At 51.8% G+C, this 23,405-nt stretch overlaps 1 protein-coding gene across 5 annotated transcripts in view; it reads right to left on the minus strand.

The window, feature by feature from the left end:
- The window catches only part of LPIN1 (lipin 1), a 72,505-nt gene extending 51,468 nt beyond the window's left edge, over positions 1-21,037 (minus strand). For 2 of the 5 annotated variants that reach the window (XM_081255016.1, XM_081255013.1), the window contains exons 1-3: positions 20,990-21,037; positions 2,103-2,303; positions 1,254-1,349 (exon numbers count right to left, since the gene is read on the minus strand). In XM_081255016.1, coding sequence (XP_081111142.1) covers positions 1,254-1,349; positions 2,103-2,294 — 288 coding nt within the window. In that variant the 5' untranslated portion in view covers positions 2,295-2,303; positions 20,990-21,037. Of the gene's footprint in view, positions 1-1,253; positions 1,350-2,102; positions 2,304-20,910 lie in introns of all 5 variants that reach the window. The other 3 variants (XM_081255015.1, XM_081255012.1, XM_081255014.1) reach the window with 3 other exon arrangements.
- Positions 21,038-23,405: the final 2,368 nt, after the last annotated feature.

Consider the following 23,405-nt stretch of genomic DNA (forward strand, 5'->3'; position numbering starts at 1 on the left):
AAAAAGACAAATAACCCAATAAAAAACGATCAAAGGATCTGAATAGACACTTCTCCAAAGAATACATACAAATGGCCAATAAGCACATGAAAAAATGCTCAACATCAGTAGTCATTAGGGAAATGCAAATCAATACCATGATGAGATACCACCTCACACCCACCAGGATGGCTAGAATCACCAAGTCAAAGAGCAAGTATTGATGAGGGTATAGATAAATCGGAACTCTCATGCACTGCTGGTGGGGATGTAAAATGGTGCAGCAGCTTTGGACAACAGTCTGGCAGTTCCTCAGTGGTAAATTCAGTGTTACGTATGACCCAGCAATTCCACTCCCAGGTATATACCCCCCAAAACGAAAACATGTGTCTATACGAAAACTTGTACACAGCGTTATTCACAACAGCCAAAAGGTGGAAACAAACCCAAGTGTCCACCAACCCATGAAAAGATCAACGAAATGAGGTTTACAGATACAGTGGAATATTATTCGGCCATACAAAGGAATGAAGTACTGACACAGCCAGAACACGGAGGAACCTTGAGAACATTATGGTACATGAAAGAAGTCAGGCACAAAAGACCACAAACTATGTGATTCTGTTCAGATGGAAGGTCAGATCAGGGAAATCTATAGAGACAGAAAGTTTGATTAGTGGTTGCTTAGTGCTCAGGGTGGTGGGGAGTTAGGGCTTTAGGGATAGGGGAGGTGTAGCTAAAGGGCACAGAGTCTATTTCTGAGGCAATGAAGATGTTCTAAAATTGACTGCGGGGATGACTTGCACGTATCCGTGAAAACACTAAAAACCACAGAACTGTACACGTGAGATGGCTAAAGCACACGGTGTGAGAATTATATCTCAACAGAGCTGTTAAACATTTTTTCATAGTAAAAAAGTAATGTGATTTGGTCACTCACTAGACAAAAATTAGAACATTTCATCCGTCTGAGATTTGACACACGAGTATAACTTGTATGCTTTGGATGATGGTTTCAGGCCAGAGTCATTCAACTCCTCTGTCTCCCTGGCAACAGGGAGCAAACGCAGCAGGATGGGACTGCTGAGTCTTGGGTAGACATAGCACACACTCACCCTGTGGCTCAAATCCCGAGGACAGGTAAACAGCCGCTTTTCTCCTCTTCCGTCACCCACACAGCCGGCACCAGTATCACCTCTCCACACACGCCCCCAGATGAGCACTGCTCAAAGCTCAAAATGTGGGAGTGAGCTTCACCACCCAGCCTTCCTTACCTGATTGTTATCAGTCTCTTGAACAAAAAATGCTTCTCCATTATCTCCCAATTTCATGTGTAAATCCACGGCTTCCCCATTGATTTCTATGTCAACCTGAAGAAAAAACATATGTTCTTCATCACAACAGGAAACCTCACAGGCAATGACCAGGTCTCTACATACACTTCAGTCACATACATCCCCAAAATATCTCACAATTCCAAACCTCCATTGGTCACTCTGGTCAAGAAACGGGGTCTACTCCCGGACCACCACCAGCATCCTGGGTCCACGCAGGCTTGTGACTGCCCCAGTGAGCAGAGGACAGCACAAGTGAGGCCACGTGGCTTCCGAGGCTAGACCAGAAAAAGAAGGCAGAGTCCGCCCGGCTCCCTCCCCTGGATGATGCCTGCCCTCGCAGCCAGCCGCCATGGTGTGAGGAAGCCCAGGCCACATGGAGAGCCCACGCGGCGGCGTCTGGGTGACAGCCTCGGCTAAGAGTCCAGCCAAGGGCCACCAGCCGAGTGAGCAAGTGCATCTACACAGGATCCCAGCCCCCAGCCCTGAGTCTTCAGCTGAGGCCCCAGGCGGCAAAGAGCAGAGACAGGCCAGCCTGCTGCACTTGGTGTGAATTCCTGACCCACAGAACCCCCGGAGCTTAATAAACAGTGGGTTTACGCCGCTAAATCTTGGAGAAACGTACACAATCATAGAAATCAGAAAACTCTGAGTCACTGTCAATTCAGGGACCAGCCCTTTCCAACGGAAAGCTAAAACTCGGGGTCCGCGAGGAGCTCCAGATACGTAAGGCCGCAGAAGTGCGAGGATTTTTCTCTAAGGAGAGAGCCTGTCCCCCAGGTCACGTACCACCTTCTCTCGGGAACGCAGGACCCCCATCTTCCCAAAGCGGACGTGGAAGGGGGAGCACTGCAGGCTCCCGTTGGGCTGGCGGACCACGATGATGTCAATGCATCCAGACAGGGTGGCAGGGTTCAGCCCCTTGTAGAGCTCCTTCACGGTGACAAACACCTGGCCTGCCAGCTGCCCGACGTAATTCATGGTTTGAGCCTAGGAAACAGAGACACAAGCAAGGCGCACAAACGATTAACTCGGGGCAGGCTCTAGAGCCGGTCAAGGTGAACGTGCACGCGCCGCATACCCGACTTCAAAGACACCCAGCTCAGGGGATCCGGCTCCCCTGAACGGGCCCCACCCAGCGCTCCCCACCCCAAACCCTGACCACCCCAGGAGGGCTGATCCCCGTCGTCCCCAGGTTCTTCCTCTCTGAGTCCACGGTACGTGTGGCTCTTGCTCTGTCATCACGAGCAGGTTTTACAGACCAAATCTTAAGACCCTTGAGAAGAGAGACCGTATCTGAGACCTCTTCAAATGCGCCACCACGCCAAAAGGAGTAGGTGTTTAATAATGCTGGTAGAAAAAAATGACTATTTTTACTTGAGAAGGAAAAAGTAAGTGACTTTTGTTTTGAACAGTTTCCATCCTGGTGCTTCTCTGCCCGCCCGACGCTCTCACATCTCGAGGGACACTTGTGCTCGGCTTCGGTTTGTCTGCCCAGCCGATCAACCGAAGTCCACTCAGCAAACATCCAGGGCCTCCACTCCACGAGGGGCCTGGCGCTGGGAACATAGATTAAAAAGACGCAGACCCCGTCCCCCGGAGGGACTCGGGCTCGTGAAGGAGAGAGAAGGAGAAAACACGTCCGTGTGGTTGTGTCTGCTTGGATTTAAGGAGACGCTGAGGGCCTTATGTCCAGGGAAAGGGGAGAGCCACCCCAAAGGAGCCGACCGTCGACGGGTGGGGAGCAGGGCTGGGATGCTCCCTGGGAGAGGAAGGCAGACAGGCCACCACAGACAGACAGGTGTGCGCACAGGCACAGAGGGGGTGGCACCTGCGGCAGAGAATGCGCAGGGGCAGGACGAGAACCGACACCTGCCAGGAGACTCGGAAGGTGCTTGGTAGCAACTGAAGCCGTCGGGGACTCGGGAACCACAAGATCAGGATTCGATCCGTGACTGAGAAAGAGCGCTGTGCTAAAAATGTAGAGAAGGCGGGCAAGAAAAGACACTGAAGGCAGGAAGACCAACCTGTGGCTTCTGGTGATGGTGCGGACAAGACAGGATGCCAGCCTGAAAGGCGGCAGTGACAGAAGAAACGAGGCAGAGTGCCAATCCGGGAGCCGCTGGGGCGCAGGGCAACGGGAGCCCAGCCGGCACCGAGCCCTGGCCCTCCTCACGGCTGGGGCTCTGACGGCCACCCCGGCGTAAGCCACACCCGCCTGGCTGCCCAGCCGGCCTGGCCCGCCCTCCAGTTGCCGGTCCCCCGCCCTGATGTGACTCGGACACTCAGAATGGCCCGGCCTCCCTCGGGGACGCAGCTCTGCTCAGTGGTCCCTCCCTGGCCGGGTCCTTCCTTCTCCAGCCCCAGCTATGCCTACGTTTCGGGGCCGAGTCCAGACTCTCGTGTGCCCTCCCCTCTGCACACTTGACGCTCTGGAGGCTTCCAGTTTCACCTGAGCACACAGGGCTCACGCAGCGTGACTTCCAGCCCTCGCCCACACAGCCCAGTTCCTCAGGGAGCCCACCCAGGAGCACGTGGGACCACATGGACGCCACCCACCCCGGGGCCCCAACGACGTCTCCAGCAGCTGCCGCAGCACGTGTGCACACCTGGCCCTGACGAGCCTCTGTTACACTGTAACTGTGAACTTCCTCGCTCTGACGATGTGTCTCTATTTTGCCAGGTGGTTTTCCTGTCACTTGGTGAAGGCAGATCCTCCTGGAGGCCAAGGATCAAGCCTGGTCCTTTCAAGTTATAGAAACAAAAACAAACACAAAAACAAACCCAACTACCCTTTATACGCCTCACCTCACCCCCTACAACACAAGCAGAAGTGATACTAGCGTCCCTGCTTCACAACCAGGTAATGGAGGCTCAAAAGTGGTCAGTCAAATGCCCTGCAGGCAAACAAGAACTGCTGAGTTTTTTTTTTTTCGGTACGCGGGCCTCTCACCATTGTGGCCTCTCCCGTTGCGGAGCACAGGCTCCGGACGTGCAGACTCAGCGGCCATGGCTCACGGGCCCAGCCGCTCCGTGGCATGTGGGATCCTCCCGGACCGGGGCACGAACCCGTGTCCCCTGCATCGGCAGGCGGACTCTCAACCACTGCGCCACCAGGGAAGGCCAAGAACTGCTGATTTAATTCTAATTCAGAACAAGCCAGAGACCTAAGTCAGTGAACAAAAGCTTCAAAGAAAAGAGTGTGAGAAAGTCCTCTGGCTCGCTGTGCAACTTTAATAAACGACGCCCTCTGGATTCCCTCAGAGGAGGAAGCAGGCAGACCTTCCGAAGACACATTCAGACGCGAAGACCTGGCTCCCTAGCTGTACAGCGCCCACTGCTAACAAAGGCCCAGGCACGAGAATACAGAAGATCACGCACCTTCTAAGTCTGCTTAGTGGCGCAGGTTAACTAAATTCATGCAAAAGGGGAGGGGGGACAGTTCCTGAACAATACAGAGAAGGATTCTTTGTAACCTTGACACTCCCTCTAGGGAATCATTTTATAAAAGAAATCATCACCACAATGGTCAACCTAGATTTTAACATACTGGGCTCACTAAGAGAGATAAACTTCTAACTCAACAGCGGTACCCGCAGTAAAAATAACATTTTTGTATGATTTCTTTCATATGCATGGCCTCATGTTCACGTGATTCTCACAATAACCCTGTAGGTAGAAGGCCTTTCAGATGGGAAAACTTAAGGACAAGCAAACGTGCCATGAGGCAAACGCCCAAGATCACAGGCCTGGAATACTACCTCGGCTTTGGTTCTGTTGAGCCCCCTCCCCCATCCCCCACAGTTTCCCCCAACTTCATCACCCTCACATAGGAGCCATGCTCACCCGAATGACAGTGACCACCTGCCCAGCACTGAGGTCCGGAACCCACGCCAGCTCACTGCTCTGCTGGCACCACTCCTGAGAAGGCCTCAGGCCCCACCAGCCAGTAGTTTTCATTCATAAGAAAGAGAAAGCTCATGACTGGATGCTATTGCCATCTCTGCATCCTAGCTTCTCATCTGTAAGATGAGGACATCAGCCTAGGTGACCTGCAAGGTCCAATTCCAGCTCCAACTGTCCCAAAGATAAAGGCTGCACTCCTCAATCCTTAGCAACTGAAAGGGCACCTTTCATAATTTAAACGAAATGTTGCTCTCTGCTCTTGTCCTCAAGACCAAAGCATCCCTCCCCCCTCCTGAGTAAATTCCAGGTTATTGTGCAGAACCTGAGAATTCCAAAACTAGCAGGATCCAGACTGAGTTGTTGCCCCAACACCCTCGTTTTCAAGAAATAAGCCCAGAAATGGTAAGTGACTCAGGCCAAGCTCCCCCAACGGCAGAGATGGAGCCGGACTCAGATTTCTCGATTTCCAGCCCTGTGATCTTCCCTTTGTGGGGGCCACGGGATGGGCTGGTGTATTTTTCCGACCACAAATTATCAGAAGTTGCTTTGGTATCTTTAGCTCCCCCCTCTATTGAATAGCTTATCTACAAATCTGAAGACACCTCTACTTGGAGGCAGAAAATCTGGTCTATAACCCTTAACAGATGACAGGGTCAGGACCCCACCTGGCAACAGGCTCCTAGGAACTGTCAACATCTACACCCTGGGGCTGCCAAAACTGGGCGCTGACCGTTTTTTAGAAGGGAGAACACGACCACCTCACGTTTATTTGGATGGCTGCTACCTAAAAAGTAGGAAGAAACATGCACTGGTGAGGATGTAAAGAAAATGGAACCCACGTGCACTGTTGCAGGAATTGCAAAACGGTGCAACGACGGTATGGTGACCCCTCAACAAACTTAAGACAGGGCTGCCACATGACCTAGCAATGCCACCTCTGGGTATACAGTAGAGAGAACTGAAAGCTAGGTCTCAAAGAGATAACCTGCACACCCGTGTTCACAGCAGCATTACTCCCAACAGCCAAAAGGTGGGAACAACCCAAGCGGCCACAGATGGATAAATGGATAAACAGAATGCAGTATTATAGACACAACGGAATACTACTCAGCCTTAAAAAGGAAGGAAATTCTGGCACATGTTACAACATGCATGAGCCTTGAGGGCATTATGCTAAGAGACACAAGCCAGTTACAAAAGGACAAATACTGTATGCTCCTACTTATCTGAGGTACCTAGAGCAGATACACCCATAGAAACAGAAGGCAGAACAGTGTCTAACGGGGAAAGAGCTTCAGTTGTGCAAGATGAGAAAAGTTCTGGAGCTAAATGGTGACTGTCCACTGTGTGAATGCACAACCACGTGCATGTATTACATTAAGTCTACTGAACTGTTCACTCAAAAGTAGTTAAATGGGGCTTCCCTGGTGGCGCAGTGGTTGAGAGTCCGCCTGCCGATGCAGGGGACACGGGTTCGTGTCCCGGTCCGGGAAGATCCCACATGCCGCAGAGCGGCTGGGCCGATGAGCCATAGCCGCTGAGCCTGCACGTCCGGAGCCTGTGCTCCGCAACGGGAGAGGCCACAGCAGTGAGAGGCCCACGTACTGCAAAAAAAAAAAAAGTGGTTAAATGAATAAATTTTATGTCATGTGCATTTTACCACCATTTAAAAATTTTTTTTACAAGGAGGGTAAAGCAGAATACTGCATTAACCAAAACTCGTTTCAGGAAGATGAACCATTATTTGGTTAAAAAATTTCTTTTAGTGACAGCTTGGACCCACGTCACCTCCAGTGCCTGCCTGGCCGAGGGGCGTGAAAGCAACCACACTCTCCTTGACCCTCCCCTCGTCCAGGGTCTCTTGTAAATACATGCTGGCGAATAGGTACCGAATACAAGAATAAACCAGCTGGGCACCGGTTCCCAAGTTTCACTTCCGTCAGTTCTGTTTGAAGTAAAAGGCTCAAGGAAGAAGCTAATTTGATGTCAGTGAAGAAGCCAGGCCAGCCAGAGTCCCCCTCCCTGCCACCCTTCACCTCCCTCCTGCCACGGTGTCTGCAGAGACACATGAGCAGGCGCTGAGGGGAACATTTGCCCTGAAGAAGAAGGTGCCTTCAGGACCTCAAGAGAAGCCAGAGATGAGCAAAACCTGTACACAAAACAAATGCTGCAACTTCCACTGAACAGCTTTGAGACACCTGTTCTCCACTCACCCCATTCCAAGTTACTTTTCAATCTCTTGATTTTAATCTCAGAATTTGGCAGGAAACACCTGCTTCACCTGACAAGGCTTCACTGACCACGTGAAACGGGATTCCACAACCCTCGTTCAAAAGTTTTTCAAGGAAAGCTGGGCTTCCCTGGTGGCGCAGTGGTTGAGAGTCCGCCTGCCGTTGCAAGGGACACGGGTTCGTGCCCCGGTCCGGGAAGATCCCACATGCCGTGGAGCGGCTGGGCCCGTGAGCCATGGCCGCTGAGCCTGCGCATCCGGAGCCTGTGCTCCGCAGCGGGAGAGGCCACAACAGTGAGAGGCCCGCGTACCACAAAAAAAAAAAAAAAAAGTTTTTCAAGGAAAGCTGAGCCAAACCTCCAAAAAAACCCTCTGGCCAAACTGGGGCTCTCTAAGCTGTGCTTAACTCTGAGGTTAGGAAACAGGTAAATATATTTTTCTCAACATGACATCTTCCAGCTTGACCTCCTGGAATACTACTAATTTTCTAAGATTATTCCACGCCATTGGAACAGCGTCTTTCCGGATACTCTTCCGTAAGTTAGAAACCACTGCGGTAGTGGTATTAGACCCAAATAGATAATACACCATGGAACACAAAAATCCAAAAGTTTATTCCCACTGGGGATTCTATCTACAACGTTCATAATCAACAGTGTCTTCAGCTTGAAGAGCATCAATTATTAAAACTAGGGACTTCCCTGGTGGCGCAGTGGTTAAGAATCCACCTGCCAATGCAGGGGACACGTCCTGGTCCAGGAAGATCCCACATGCCGCGGAGCAACTAAGCCCGTGCACCACAACTGCTGAGCCTGCGCTCCAGACACCCGAGCCACAACTACTGAGCCCACGCACCTAGAGCCCGTGCTCCACAACAAGAGAAGCCACCGCAATGAGAAGCCTGCGCACCGCAACGAAGAGCAGCCTCCGCTTGCCGTAACTAGAGAAAGCCCGCGCGCAGCAACGACGACCCAACGCAGCCAAAAATAAATAAATAAATTTTTTAAAAAAAGAACCTAAATACGGGGCTTTGAATTATTTTAGGCCAGTCCCTTTAATCGTCAATTCAGGAATCATTCCCGCTCATTTATTATGCAAGTGGATAAAAGTGATTTTAATTCCCTTCCCGGTCTGGGTTCTGTCAAGGAGACTATTATCGAAGGCATGTTATCTAGGAAATAACAGTGTCTCCATTTTCATACTGTGGCTGTGTTTCCCGGCCGTGACACAGTGATGCTACGACAGGCGACACCCAAGTCGGAGTTACTCCTCTCCAGGAAGGCTGGTGGATCAGGACTCGGGGCTGGGAAACCTCACCTTAGCAAAGGTCAAAAAGAGTGCAGAACTGTCTCAATAAACACAACTCTCAGAATCACCATTTTTGTTAAACCTTTCTCACCTTCATCATTTCCTTCTACCTTCATCTCTTTAAGTCCCGCAAGAGTTCTACAATCACCCCTTAACCTGTATTTCCCATCGCGTCTTCCAGGTCCTCATCTGCATGTCAGGATACCTTGTTCATCTACCCGCCCAAAATCACTCATTGTTTTGCAAACTGAACCTTCCAGTGGCCCTCCTGTTCAGTTAACACCAACCCCTCCCATCCTGGGCAGTTGCTTGATAAATGCAGGCTGTCGTTTGTCAAGTGGCTTGGAGAGACCCCATCCACCAAGCTGCCTGCCCTCCCTGAGGACAGGGAGGGGGCCTGCTCACCTCTGGGCACCCGGCCGGTCCCAGGGACCCAGGAGATGTTGCGGCCACACACAATCGTGTTTCCTTTAACTTCCCAGGCTGCCTTTGACTACATTCTTCAGCATTTGCCAGGAGCCTAACCTCTTGTATTTGTCTATTAAGCTAGGTACGTGTGGAATGACGTGATTGAATTAAATCTATACGGTGACTGTCTTCCAAAAAGTGAAAATGCTTCATTGGTTGGGAACGCTTTTGCATTGGTTCGATGGAAACAGAGGATGCACGATCAAAGCTGCCTCGGTCCTACTCTTACCACTTTGAAACAAACGCATGTCCCAGAGTGACAGACCACAGTGCAGGAGAAGCCTATTTCTCCCTGGGGACCATTGTGGCAGAACAGGACTGCGGCGGTGGCAGGTAGGGGGATGCGGAGCTATGTCACAGAGGGGGCCCCCAGGGCAGACATGGCCACACAGGTGGGCACAATATTCTAGTGCTTTAATGAGGAACGAGGAGACAGGTCATCAGATAAAGAAAAATGAGGAAACGTACCAGAAGCTAACGAAAGAGAACTATTGAAAACAAATTCCCTGACTTTACTAGAATTTCAGCAAAGGCTAACCTGTGGATCATCTTTGAAAGGACATCCAGAATGAAACAGAATTTCCGGCTCTCTGAGAAAACAAATTCTACTGCTGTATGATGTTAACTTTCTGTCGGTCACCCCAGCCCCCCCGCCCCCAGACCGATCCTTGTTTCCGTGAGGCTCTCCGGGGAGCTGCAGGTGCAGTCTGGACGCACATGTTTCTTACCTGATGCAACAACCAGGAACTCCAGGGAGATAAAGTGGAGGCAAAGAAGATAAAATGATGGTTTGGAGAAAGATTTTAATGGGCTTAGAACACCACGATAGGTGCCTACTGACTCTGGAGAACAAGGAATACTCCAGAGCCATCAGACCTAACGCCCACCCCGTGGGTGCTGCAAACCCTCAGCAGGCCACTAATCACTAATAATCACCTCTTCCTGAATCCCAGGTGAAAGGCCACGCAAGCCTCCACACGACATTTGTTCAGCATTTCACGACACACGAAACTCCTTTGCCCAGGGCAGCTCATCTGATGCAAATCTATGAAACTCCTTTGCATAAGCTGAGTACTCAGGACCGACATCATTACCCCATTTCCGACAAGGAACTAGGGCGCCGGGCTTGTGTGGTGTTCAGGGCGGCACAGCCGGTAAGCGGCAGTGAGGACGGGAGCCCAGGTTGAACCAGGTTGAACCCCAGGCCCCCCCTGTCCTGCTGTGCGTAGCGTTGCCTCCCCTTCTTGCTGGACGGAACTGGTATCAAAGTCGCGTGGCTTTAGCGAAACAGGTGGCAGTCATCTAGTTGTAAAAGTCGGTAACGTTCGGCACACGTTTACAGGGTAGCCAGTGCCACCCCGGTGATCAGAGATTGTAATGAAAGTCGGAATCAGAGAGAGGCCATCCCAGAGCCAGGGTGGAAAGCACAAGCTGTGAGACCAAGCTTCTAAGAGAACTGACTCGTTAGAGGGAGCGAGCCCAGCATCAATGGGAGTATTCAAAGAATCTCAGCCACGATCCAACAAAGAGGTTGTAAAGGAAATTCAAGCGTGGGGCTCTAGGGCTTCCCTGGTGGCGCAGTGGTTGGGAGTCTGCCTGCCGATGCAGGGGACGCGGGTTTGTGCCCCGGTCCGGGAAGATCCCACATGCCGCAGAGCGGCTAGGCCCATGAGCCATGGCCGCTGGGCCTGCGTGTCCGGAGCCTGTGCTCCGCAACGGGAGAGGCCACAGCAGTGAGAGGCCCGCGTACCGCCAAAAAAAAAAAAAAAAAAAGAATGGAGCTCTAAGTTGATGATTCTATGACCTGGTCATAACAACATAAAAGCAAGTTTTCATTCCACCAGGGGTTCTGGGCTTCCCTGGTGGCGCAGTGGTTGAGAGTCTGCCTGCTGATGCAGGGGATGCGGGTTCGTGCCCCTGTCTGGGAAGATCCCACATGCCGCGGAGCGGCTGGGCCCGTGAGCCATGGCCGCTGAGCCTGTGCGTCCGGAGCCTGTGCTCCGCAACGGGAGAGGCCACAACAGTGAGAGGCCCGTGTACCGTAAAAAAAAGAAAAAAGAAAAGAAACCAGGGGTTTGGAGTTGTTTTTGTGTGTTAGGGTTGTTGGGGGTTTTTTTGTTTTCTGTTTTTTGGCAGGGGGATGTAGCGGACAGGGATTTGTTTGGGAATTTTTTTCTGTCCCATCATAAAAAATTCCAGACGTGCTCACACACGGCCTCAAAGTAGCTTAGCAAGTCTGGGTATGAGGGGAACAGTGCTAAAATTCAAAAATTAGAAGAAATTAAGAAAACGGGAATTGTTCTCTCCCAGGAACATAAAACTCATGAAGACAATGCCCCCAACTAAATTCACTACAAACGCAGTTTAGGTAACAAGCTCATAACACGTTTCTTGACAACAAACAGGCCATGAAAGATAAAGGATAAGTATGAAAAATAGAAACTGCATAAAATTGGGGGTGTGGACAAAAAAAAATGCTGCCTGCCATTTCAGTAAACAAATAACGTTGCCTGCCATTCTGGTAAACAATGAATGTCGCCCCACCATCAAGCCACCCGCCACTGCAGCCACCCCAACGGTGCACCCTGAAGGGAACTCAGGATGGAGAAAACAGGATACCGGCTGTAGACAATTAAAATCTATTTCAAAGAATTCATTTCAATGAGCCCAGATTCCTGCATCTTCCCACACATAGACAAGCCCTCAAATCTTTAACTTGAGATGTCTGGGGTTTTGTCATTAGCAGTAATCTTTTGATGCTCAACTACATTTTTTGTTTTCAGCAAAAAATTCCTCTATCCCCTGGCTCCCCCCTTACCTCTCTGGAGCACCCAGGCTGTAGTCCTCAGTAAGGTCACAGATAAACATAGCTCTCCGCTTTCAGGTGCGCGTATGTGTTTAGTCAATGGGGCTCCGAAGACCTGGATGTGCTCGCCTTCCTCCGGCACTTGTGAGCTGTGTGCACGGCGGCCAGGTCTTCACACGGCCTCTCTGATGAGGCCTCGCCGCTGTCACCAAGAGCGAGGTACAAGACGGTGACTTTGATAAGGTCTTTGCCCTTGGAAAGCACAGGCCAAACGTCTGCCATTTCTTCCCTGAGCAAATGACTTAGTCGTGGGCTCTGGGTGTGACATTTTCACAAGCGTTCACACCTCCCTCAGCTATCCCTCCTCGGGGCTGCAGAAGGTCAATCCAAAACCTTCCCCCACAGTCCTCAAGGCCTAAAAGGTCAGACACCCTCCTTCATTCAGTCTGGGATCTGAAGACATCTTTGGCACTTCTGTCCTCAGGATGACTCATGGCTTCCTGGAGCGAGCCTGCCAGGAATCCACCACCTGTGCACACAGCAGGTGCCTAAGGGACTCCTGTGGAATCTGGGTCTAAGGCACATGCAGGGAGTGTTCTAATTGGAAAACCAACCCAACATCACGCAGGGCGAGGCCTGACTTTGTGTTCCTGTGATCAGCACCAGGATTTACACCCCCAGAAACCCAACCAGCTACTGCTCTCCGGGGCCAGCGGGCCAGCCTGCCAGCTACTCTGGTCAAAGGAGCGCATCTGAGGGACTTCTCAATATCCACTGAGTGCATATTTACCGGCAACGCTAGGCGAAGACAAGAACGTAGCAAATCAGCCTTTAAACCTGCTGTCCGTTTTCACATACCATTAAGGCTGGTACACTGTCCAGATGGGATAATAATCAAGAGTTTAAATTGTGTGCTTAGTTATCATAATGATGCAAGGGATATAATTTTCCCAGTTTGCAGAGAGTCTATATATAACCTGGGCAGGGTAAGGGGTAGAAGTACTATCCAAACCCAGGTTCAGTCTATATCCAACGCAATGACAATCCTGCCAACCTCCCGTATGACTTGATGGTCCGACCTACCTATGGGGCAGCGCACGCAGACTTTAAATTCCTGCAGAAAGGTAAATATAACGCACAGCATTTAAAAATATATTCACTTCTCCAACGGTGAAGGCAAAGTTATCCACCACGGTACATTTTAAGAGTTATCTGCTGGCTTGGAAACTGGTCTGCTTGCTCCAGGGGTATGTCTGTGCTGGCCGGTTGGTCCAGGAGCGGCAGACTAGCCTCATCCTCTGCCACCTCCAGGTGGCACACGCAGGTAAGCAGAAGGTGCTCGGGGCAGGCGCACAGGCTCGGCTGAGCCCTGCCAGCAGCCGATAGTCAGGGCCATGCCCCAGGGACCTTGCAGCTCTGCAAAGGGTCTCATTTCTTTTGAGTTAACGAAGAAAAAGGGCAAAGAGGTTTTACCATTAAAATCTAAATTAAATACCCATGGATAAAACCCTCTCCTCCTGTTTATCCAGATCTACCTCAAGCGTCTGAAAGTCACCTCTGAGGACTGGTGAGTAACTAGCCAATCCCACCCCTTCCCACACACGTCCACTCCCCCTGCACCCAGCAGATGACACAAAAGCTCACCTGTGCCCGGCACGGGGCTTGGTACCAGCCAAGGCTAATTCCTGTCCTGAGAAGCTGGAAGTCTTACATCTTAGCGGGCTCAGTTATTGAACAACTGAACGTGGACGTCCATCTATAAGCTTTCTGGACACTGAAGAATTTGCTCTGGGAGAGTGAGCATCTGCCCCTGGGCGTATTTAAGCCATTTGGCTTTTTTTGAAATAAGTATTTCCATTTATTTTTAATAAATTCAAAGTGAAGTTCTTTTTTTTTTTTTTTTTACATCTTTATGGGAGTATAATTGCTTTACAATGGTGTGTTCGTTTCTGCTGTATAACAAAGTGAATCATTAGCTAGGACCATTCTTCCTCAAGGACACGACAGAAGCTGCCTCCCTGGGGTTCTCCCCACAGCTCCCTGAAGCCCCAGGACGTCTCTCTCTTCATCTGAGGACAGCTGTGTGACTGCCCCTTGTGCCCTAGCACTCTAGCCGGGCCTCACAGGGATGGGTGGGGGGCCTCCACCCATCACCCCTGGCTGATCTCCACTGGGCACATTCCAGACTCTGTCTCCACGTCTGGGGTCCAAATGTGAGGTCTGACCAGCTCTGAGTATCAACATAAACATCGTGCTGCTTCGGAACTGGCCAAGATCACATTCACCTGGGAGGTTACGAGGCAAACGCTGGTTTTCATACAAAGCATTAAAAAAAGACAATTTCTAAGAAATTCCAAAACTGATATTATGACTAATAAGACTTACATGGACATGAAATTGGTTTATAAACAGCGTATCTTCCTCGTGATATTTACAGTTACGGCAAAGAGGAAGTCTTTCTTCAGGGCGCTGTGCGTTGATATTTATCAGTGGGCAGGTGTGATAAATTATATACAAAATACCAACGAGGAAGTATGACTTAGGTGCAGCGTGACGCAGCGTAAACAACGCCAGACCGGAAGTCCAGGTGCCTGGGCTTCACGCCCACCCCTGCCGCGCTGACATAGCACGCTGGGACAAGTCCCTTCCCCCTGGCCAGTCTGGACCAGGTGAGTCCGGCAGCAGCTGCCCCATGGGTTAGTCCGACCATCTTTTTTTTTTTTTTTTTTTTTTTTGCGGTACGCGGGCCTCTCACTGTTGTGGCCTCTCCCGTTGCGGAGCACAGGCTCCGGACGCGCAGGCGCAGCGGCCATGGCTCACGGGCCCAGCCGCTCCGCGGCATGTGGGATCTTCCCGGACCGGGGCACGAACCCGTGTCCCCTGCATCGGCAGGCGAACTCTCAACCACTGCGCCACCAGGGAAGCCCATGTCCGACCACCTTGAACAGAGCACTAAGAGAAACTTCGTATGCAAGAGAGCAAACTTCTGTATCCGTCGGTACCCCTGGGGATGCAGGGACTTGACTGGCAGGCCAGTGTTCTTCAGGAGGCACTCTGGTCCAAAGTAAGAAAAATTCACCAGAAAAACTTGCGCTGCTTTTGAAAAGCTTGCAGGTCAGACTAATATCAATACTTCCTGACAAAAGTGATGAACCAGCGAAACCAGCCCGCCCTGGGGTCCCCGCGCCAAAGCCCTCTCTGAATTAAGCAGGTCCTGCCCATCACAGCTCAGCTCCAGGCCCAGAGGAAGGGCGAGCCAGCTGCAGGCCATCCTGCGGGACGCAGGGTATATGGCAGGAGGCGTGAGGCGTGAGTGTGTCCAGGATGCAGGGGGCTGCCACTCTGCGGAAGTCAGTCAGGAAAGCGGGCGTCCAGAGTAACTCCAGACACTCAGCAAAGACAGAGAGGGAAGGCCGAGGAGATTTTCTCCTCCTTCAAGGCCGCCCACAGGGGAGGAGCCCCACACTCTGGGCACACAGCAGATGCACAAACGCGCCAGCTACCCCAGTCTCGTATGGGTCCAGAGGGCAGCGCTGCGAACACTTGTCAAGATGAGGGAATGGAGGGCTCATGACTTCTCACCTCATTGTGACACCGGAAAAATCAGCATTTCATCCAAAATTGGCAGAATCCTTCTCCAGGGTTCACAGATGGCCAAGAAACACTGCTTTCTTGGAACTTCTGCCAAAATTCAATACCCCAGCCATAGCTCTCATAACCCTGTGGCTTTGCTAATACCATCCACCTCTAAAATATTAATGTCAATTTAAGATGGCCTCAGACCAACCCAACAGAAAAATGAGCAAAAGAGAGAGAGAGTTCACAGAGAAAGAAGTCCATTTGGTCAATGATGTATGAGAAGATACTCAATCCTATTCATAATTTAAGATATGCAAATCAAAGGAGGCCTTTCAGGTGGTCCAAAATCAAAGCATTTTGTAAAAACCTGAGGGGTTGGTGAGAACAGGAAAAAACGAACACTCCCCACTCCCTGCCGGTGGGGTAATAAACGGGGTAAGCATTGTGGCAATAGCTGTCATTTTTTGCACACACCAGCAAACTCCAGCAATTCTTCTGCTATGTACAAAACAGTAATCAAGGCACTGATTATAATAAGGAAAATGAGAAGCAAATATCTACAGGACTTCAGTTAAGTAAATTAGGGACCACCCACACCATATAATTGAATATTATGAGGCTGTTAAAAAAAAAAGGGAGAGGTAGTTCTCCAAATACTAACATGAAAAGGTACATATACTGTGTGAAAAAAGTACAAAAATATTTATAATATGAACCCATTTCTAAGAATTACATTTATACATATTCTCATATGCACAAAAAAATTATGGACTGATGTACATACCAAACAAGGTTCACAGGCTGACCCTAGGGAACAGGCCTGGGGAAGAGGAGGAGACCTTCACTTTTCATCACGAATATCTCCAAAGCGTTGTTTCCTGGGTTTTGTTTTCTATATGCGCATGCACTGCTTTAACGTTAATTTTTAATGACCTCAGAGAACTGGGGGAGGGATGGCAAACTCTGGTCTGCTCAGTGTCAGGGTCTCCCCAGCACTGAAACTGCTGGACAGGAGGGGGCGATGCGGGGTGGTCCTGCTTTGGTCAGAAAGGTCAGATGGGTGACCACTCCTCCAGCGTTGGGATTGTGCAACGCTCCGATCTTACAATCCCGTGTGATGAGTGTTCTCAGGTCCTTGCCAAGGAGCACAAAAGGTCTGGGTGGTGGAGGGTGGAGGCGGCTGAACTACCCTGGTGGCCAATGTGCTGGAAAAACAGGCCCAGGTTTAGACCCCGATCCCCCAGCTCTTGACCCCGTAACTCACGAATGGAGCACAGGGCTTGCAGCCTCTCTTTACACCCCAGCAAGGGCCCTCGGTCCAGGTCTGCGTCTTGGCCAAAAAGAAAGCCCTGCTTTTGTGATTTCTGCACGAACCCTGCTCCCTCCACTCAAATATCACCTGGATGCTCAAGAGTGCTGCCCACAGCTCAGGGGTAAGAGCTTGAGCCGCAGAGGCAGACAGCTGGCCTTCACCTCCCAGCTCCACCACCTGCTAAGCCATGACCATGAACGACTGACCAACCCCTCGGCCGCTCAGTCTCGTATCTATAAAACGCACGACCCTAACAGCACCCACCTCATAGGATGGGTATACGTGGAGTTCTTTTCCAAGTGCACGGCCAAACGAAAGCCAGGTGCTAACCCTCTGGTCACAAACGGCACCAAAGGCTGGACTGTGAGTTAAGGCTGCAGCCTGACAGCGCTTCGCGTACGTCAACTATTTAGATCGCACCCTCCCAAAAAGACAGGGCCAAAGAATACTACTGGTTGAAATTAATACAGAAATATCAGAAGGGTATGGTTAGATTCCAATAGGCTGGGAATACATTTCCATTTTATCCAAAAATCTGAGCCCAAAGGCAACCCGAAGACTGGGCCACAGGCTGGGGTGATGCAGAGTTCACCAGCAGGAAATTCTCTGGCCAAAGCGGGGAGCTGCCTTGTGGGTGCCCGGTTATCCCACGACCCTCGCTGCTTCTATCTTTTGTAAACCAAAGGTGGATGCCTAGAGAGACCAATCAATGCAGAGGAAGATTTCACCAAAAAGAGAGAAGACATGTGTCAAGGAGATAACGGGCCTTCCGGGAAGAAGGCACATGGTGGAAGCATGCTGATCGTGTCCCAGGAGCACTGGGCACACAGGGTGTCTCGAATGCAGGGTCTGTGGTCGGCCTTAGGAGTAAACAGGCAGTCGATGCAGAGCCATGACTCTGTTCTAACAACCTGTAGCTCTCTACTCGAAAGCCCAGCATTCAGCACCAGGAAAAAACGTTGTCGCAAGAATCCCAAACCTGCTCAGTGTGTTGAGAGATGTGGTTTCCATCACCAGCGCGGAAAAGCATCCTCTCCAGACGGAGCCCTGTCCCTTTGCCCAACACCTGACACACGCAGGCCCCTCCCCACACACCAGGCACTCGGTCTCATACACCCGGCTTCCCTCCACCAGAGTTCGCATGCGGGGGCACACATGCACACACACACGCATCTCAGCTAAACAAGGGTGACCCAACAATACCTAACCTCAGATTAGTATGTCCGGGTCTGGGATTTTCTCTTCTATTCTATTTCACCTTTTCTAAAATGCCCATGGGCGTACTAAACTGATTTTAGGACCAGAGGGTGACAGGCCGCGCTGTGAAGAATACTGGCCTGTGTCAGTATTCATTTCTTGTTGTTTAAATAAAAAGTGGGGTGGGGTCGGGGGAGGGGGGAGACATGGGAAGAGGAAGGAGAAGGGGCCCACAGGGAAGTGTGGAGGACACAGGACAGGGGGGCAGGTCACGGTCTCCCTGACAGCCCCCCCGCACTGTCAGGAGGGTCTCCCGAGCCGGGCACATTGCATCCCCCCAGCTGGACCTGCTGCCAGGAATGAAGGCAGGTGTCAGGCCCCTGCTCTCTCTAGACCCGCTGCCCACAGCTTAGAAAGCTCCCGCTGACGGGCTTGCTCGGACTTTGCTCGACTTCTTTTCACAACTCCCACTGATTCTAAGTGAGTGGGCTTCGGGCGTAATAAACCCGGCCAGGGTTCAGTGAAACCTAAGAAGTGGGACATCGCCCGCCCTCCCCAGGGCACTCGCCCCAGCGCTGACCGGGCGTCACGGCCTCGCACGTTCCTTGTCACCTCAACAGCTCCCAGTTCTCATGGCTCGGTCACGCTGAGGAAGTTGAAGTGCAAACAGGTCAAACCACCAGCCTCAGTGTCCCAACTGGACCACCGTCTTCTAGGTCTTTTTCAAAACTCTCCAAAGGCCATTCCCGCCAACAGGCCTTCCCTGGAATGAGCTGCCTACAGCGGCACCGTCACCCATCCCCATCGGCACCCCTGCCCAAATCAATTCGTCACATTTAGGTACCTTTTAGACCTTGAACCAAGAAGAGAAAGGACTCAGGGGAGGCCAACTCACAGTGTGAGAGGGGGTCCCACAGCGCTGATTTACAGCCCAGAGGCCAGTGTCAGGCAGGCCTGTCCCAACTCTACAATTAGCCCTCCTCACTGGCGCCCTGTGTTCCTCCCTTAAAATAGCAGTGACCACAGGGACCCCACATTCTTTCCCAGGGGCTCTTGTATATCTGTTTACCATAACTTGCAAATGGGTGTGATTCTCTCTTCATTGCCTAGGAGAAGAAACACTCAAGAGACACTCAAGAGAATGTGTCTTTGGCCCAAGTTACAAGTGGGTAAGTGGCTAAAACTACAAAGCCAAGTTCTTTGCACCAGCCTGTGTGCCCCATAGGCCTCAGGCCCTTCTTTTGAAATCTCTCTCCATCTCCTGCCCTCCACCCCCGCCCTCTGGTCCAGGACCCTGAACACAGCTGACTGGGTGGGGGTTAGGCTTACAGACTTCCTTCTGGCCAGGCTGGCCACACTACCCCCTCCCAGGGCAGACTTCCCAGCCTTTCCGAGGTCCCCTCAAGACCAGGAGATCCGTCGGTGCCCCACCCGAGTGCCCAAGTTCTCTCCCTTGCAACAAGACTCAGCAGGTCTGTCCTCTGCAGCCATTCTTTTCCAGAGTGCTGAGATTTTGGACAACTGAGACCCGAGATGGTGAAGGCACCTGGGCAGGGCACCACTGCCAAGCTAACGCAGAACCCAGACGAGAGCTCAGGCCTCCAGGCCCACTAAGTTCAGGTCCAGGGCTCTGTCCAGGCCTGGCTCCACACCATACGGCCCTCCACACAAACAAGCATAAAAGCTCCAACCACACACCCATACACAAAAACACTCGATAATAAAACAGATGTCGGCAGATGTGAATGAAGCATTATCAAAATACAGAACCAGAAGACAAACTCTTAGATTTCCACCATTTCTGGGGGGAAGACGCGTCTGTGTGTGTTTATTTCTCAGTTGCTGTACATTGCGCAATTGCTTACTTTAATTCATAAGACCCAAATTATAGAACAGGGACAAACAGTAAATTTCACAATCACCCCCCCATTACCCGCCCCCTCCCATAAAAAGTTGATAAGCTCATCTCTCCAAAACACTCCTGGAAACTACTAGGCTCTAAAAACTCTCTGAATTAACACGGCCAGTTGTTTTAGTCACGTTCCTGTTTGCTGGTCAAAAACGGGGTTGACATCTGCCTTCTCCAGCCACTACCCTCCACGCAAATGACCAGCCGGTTATCTATACACACCCCTGCTCCACGGCACTTCAAGTTATTTCAAAACACTACTTTTCATCCTACATTTTCCCTGCCTTCCCCAAAATAAAATTATTCGCAGGGGCATCTGATGGAAGGCCTAGAACCCAGCAGGCTGCAGGAAAGGTGCACAGAAGCTGGCAGAGGAGGGAGCAGACTGTATGTAATCCGAGAACCAGGATTCCAACCCGGGCTCAGCCTGCCGCCCAGGAGCTGTGTGACCTTGGGCACGTAAGTCAACCTCCCCGAACCTGTTTCCTCAACAGCAAAGCAGGAATCCTAAATAACCCACCTCCACCTCCCCGAACAGTTTCATAAAAGTCCCCGGCGCTAAGCAAGGGCTGCTTGCTGCCCAGGTACAACCCACACGTCCTGCCAGGACGGAGTCCCGCGGCCACCCCTCGAGTTCGCCACGCCGATCAAGGTCAGCCCTTTGGGAGAAGGCCCGAGGGAAGCTCACGAGGCCGCCGGGTCCCTGGGCCTGTTCTCCGCCTCTCTCCCCGAAACACTTGCCCCGAAAGGGCCGCGGGGACAGAGTGTGGTCCCCGGGCATCGTCCAGCATCCCCCGGCCGGCAGCGGCCCGACCGCGCCCCCCGCCCCTGGGCCGCGCCCCGCCCTGCCCAGCCCGGCCCCGCAGAGGCTGTGGCCCCTACCTCGGCGGCGGCCGGGGTTTGACCGGGGCTCCACGGAGACTCGACACGGGAGGCTGGCGGCGTGGAGACTGCTACTTACCTTGCGGCGCCGCGCGCTTGGCCGCCTTTGTATGCAAACACCCAGCCCGCCTCGCGCTCCCGGTGTGCGCGGCCCGGCCCCCGGGGGCGGGGCGAGCGGGGTGGCGCGAGGGGCCTCAAGAGACTCGAGCCACTCGGCTACTTTCAGGGCCCGCCCGGCCCCAGGCGGCGGAGCCTCCCTCGCAGGAAGTGCCGGGGCAGCCAGCCCCTCCTTCCTCGCCTACCTTAGTGCTCTTTACTGAGATGCAGAAGGAAGACGGAAGATGCGGGCTTGGAAGGAAACACGAGTGCAGTTCTGGCCAGTCTAAGACTGAGATTTTTTCCAGCCATCCCAGACATGTCGGGAAGGGGAAGGCTTCTGGTGCTCGTTGAAGAAGCCGGCTGGCTCTAGGTAGAAGTTTAGGGTCATCTGCTATCTTTCTCTGCTATCCCCATTACTTCCACTGCATGTAAACAAGCCCAGACTCTGCAGGGAGAATTTGTTTCCAACAAGCAATGAGGAGAAAACACTAGATCACGTTTCAGCATAAACGGAGCTGGATTCACGAAAGCCCTTGCCCTGCTGATCCTGCCCTGGCTGGAGTCCCCCTGGGAGGGCCCTTGCCCTGCTGTCTGCAACCAAGCAGTCACCCAGCTGTGACTCAGCCAGGACAACTGAGGTGATCCCCTGGGCCAATCCCTGGACCTGCTGCCTTCAGCCCAACTCGGACAGGGATGAGTAAACTTGCTCCAGCCTCTGGAGGAGGAAGGAGGGAGGAGTGATGCCAGGGCAAAGCGACGCAAGCACCCTCGATCCTAAAAAGACTCAGACTCGGTTTCACTATCTGGAAAATGGGAGGCAGATGCTCAACACATAGATCCACTTTGAGGATGGAAATGGCCATCATGTGAAATACATGGCCTTTGCTAACTTGAAAGATTTTTAAGTTCTAGAACCCTATACATTAAGGAGTGGTGATTCCCAGTATTTGTTCAGTGCTTAGCCCAGCTGTGATACAGAGACTGCCCGGCTTGCCCAGCCTCAAGACTCAGCAGGCTGCTGACCTGCCTCCTGGGAGGGACACCTAGAGAAGGCTGATGGTGTGTAAGGCTAAACAATTACAACTCCTCGACTGTCAGAACTTTTCTCTACATAGAAAAGCGACGAGAATGATCTAAGCTGCCCTTTTCCAGCTGGAAATCTCTGTCCTTCTATCCAGTGACAATAACAATCCTGGGAATTCTGAAGTTTTCCAGATTAACTACTACACAATTGAAAGGGCTCTGCAAGGGGGAGGGGAGACAGGAGGGTGAACGCTTGCCCCTCTTCACCTGAGTCTCATGAAACAATACAGGTGGGTGTGCAATTGACTCATCTCCTGACAGTGACAACAGTGGTTAGCTCTGTAAATGCCCTGGGCAGAAAGGATACCAGAGAAAGAACAATGAATTTCCCCCAGAGGGCTATACTTTATCTCTGGTGCCTGACTTGGTCTCCTAGGGAGAGAGGGAATCTCCGTAGGATGCAAGGCCAGGGTTTGGCTGGAGGCCTTCAGCACAGGCACTCCCTTGCTCGAGGCTTCAAGAATCAGATGGGAACCAGGGACCACCCGGTGCTGCTTGCGTAGCCCCCTCAGAGGGCAGGGCACAGAGTGTCCTGGAAATCCACCAGAGGTGGAGTGGGTCCCATCCCAGCGGGGTGCCCATGGGTGGGCTAACCAAAGCGAGTCTCTTGGGGGAAGAGGCAGGTATGAGAGGCCCTGGGTTCCACAGGAGGAGGGGGGAGGGTACACCAGGGGGTGCGAATGCTTGGAACCAAAGCACACAGGGCCCACCCCCAAATTAGGGGGAGGACCATAGATGAGGGCTGAGGCATCCGAGAGGGCAAAAGAAGTCGCAGGGAGATTAAGGGGAGCGGCTGACAACTGGCCACAGCTTGAAGGCCACACCACCCTAATTCACCCTAACAGATACATTAATTAGACAGCACAGTGCACCCTCCGCTGGGCCATGTGTCTCTCCTTTGCCAGGCCCAGGACTGACAGTCACTCCGTTTGGTCTGGCACAAGCATTTGCCAATGAGAACAGACATGAAGCACAGCAGAGCAGGGTCCTGCTGGATTCTGGAGAAGGTTGGGAGGTGAAGGGAAGAGGAGAGATGAGGTGGCAGCAATGAGGCCACTTAGGGAACCTGGGACAGTGACCGGTGACTGGTACTTTAATCATTGGCAAGGCCATACTAGATGAATCTGCCTGAGAAGAAAACATATTTGGAATTCAACTGGGAAATGCATCTGCTACGGACTAAATGTTTATATCCCCCCAAATTTATATGTTGAAGCCCTAACTCCCAGTGTGATGGCATTTGGGATGGGGAGGGAATTAGGCTTGTAGATGAAATCATGGACCCCAAAGCTAAACATCGTGGTCCAGCCTCT

Source organism: Mesoplodon bidens (genome assembly GCF_964165515.1).
Source record: "Mesoplodon bidens genome assembly, chromosome: 14".
Taxonomy (NCBI): domain Eukaryota; kingdom Metazoa; phylum Chordata; class Mammalia; order Artiodactyla; family Ziphiidae; genus Mesoplodon; species Mesoplodon bidens.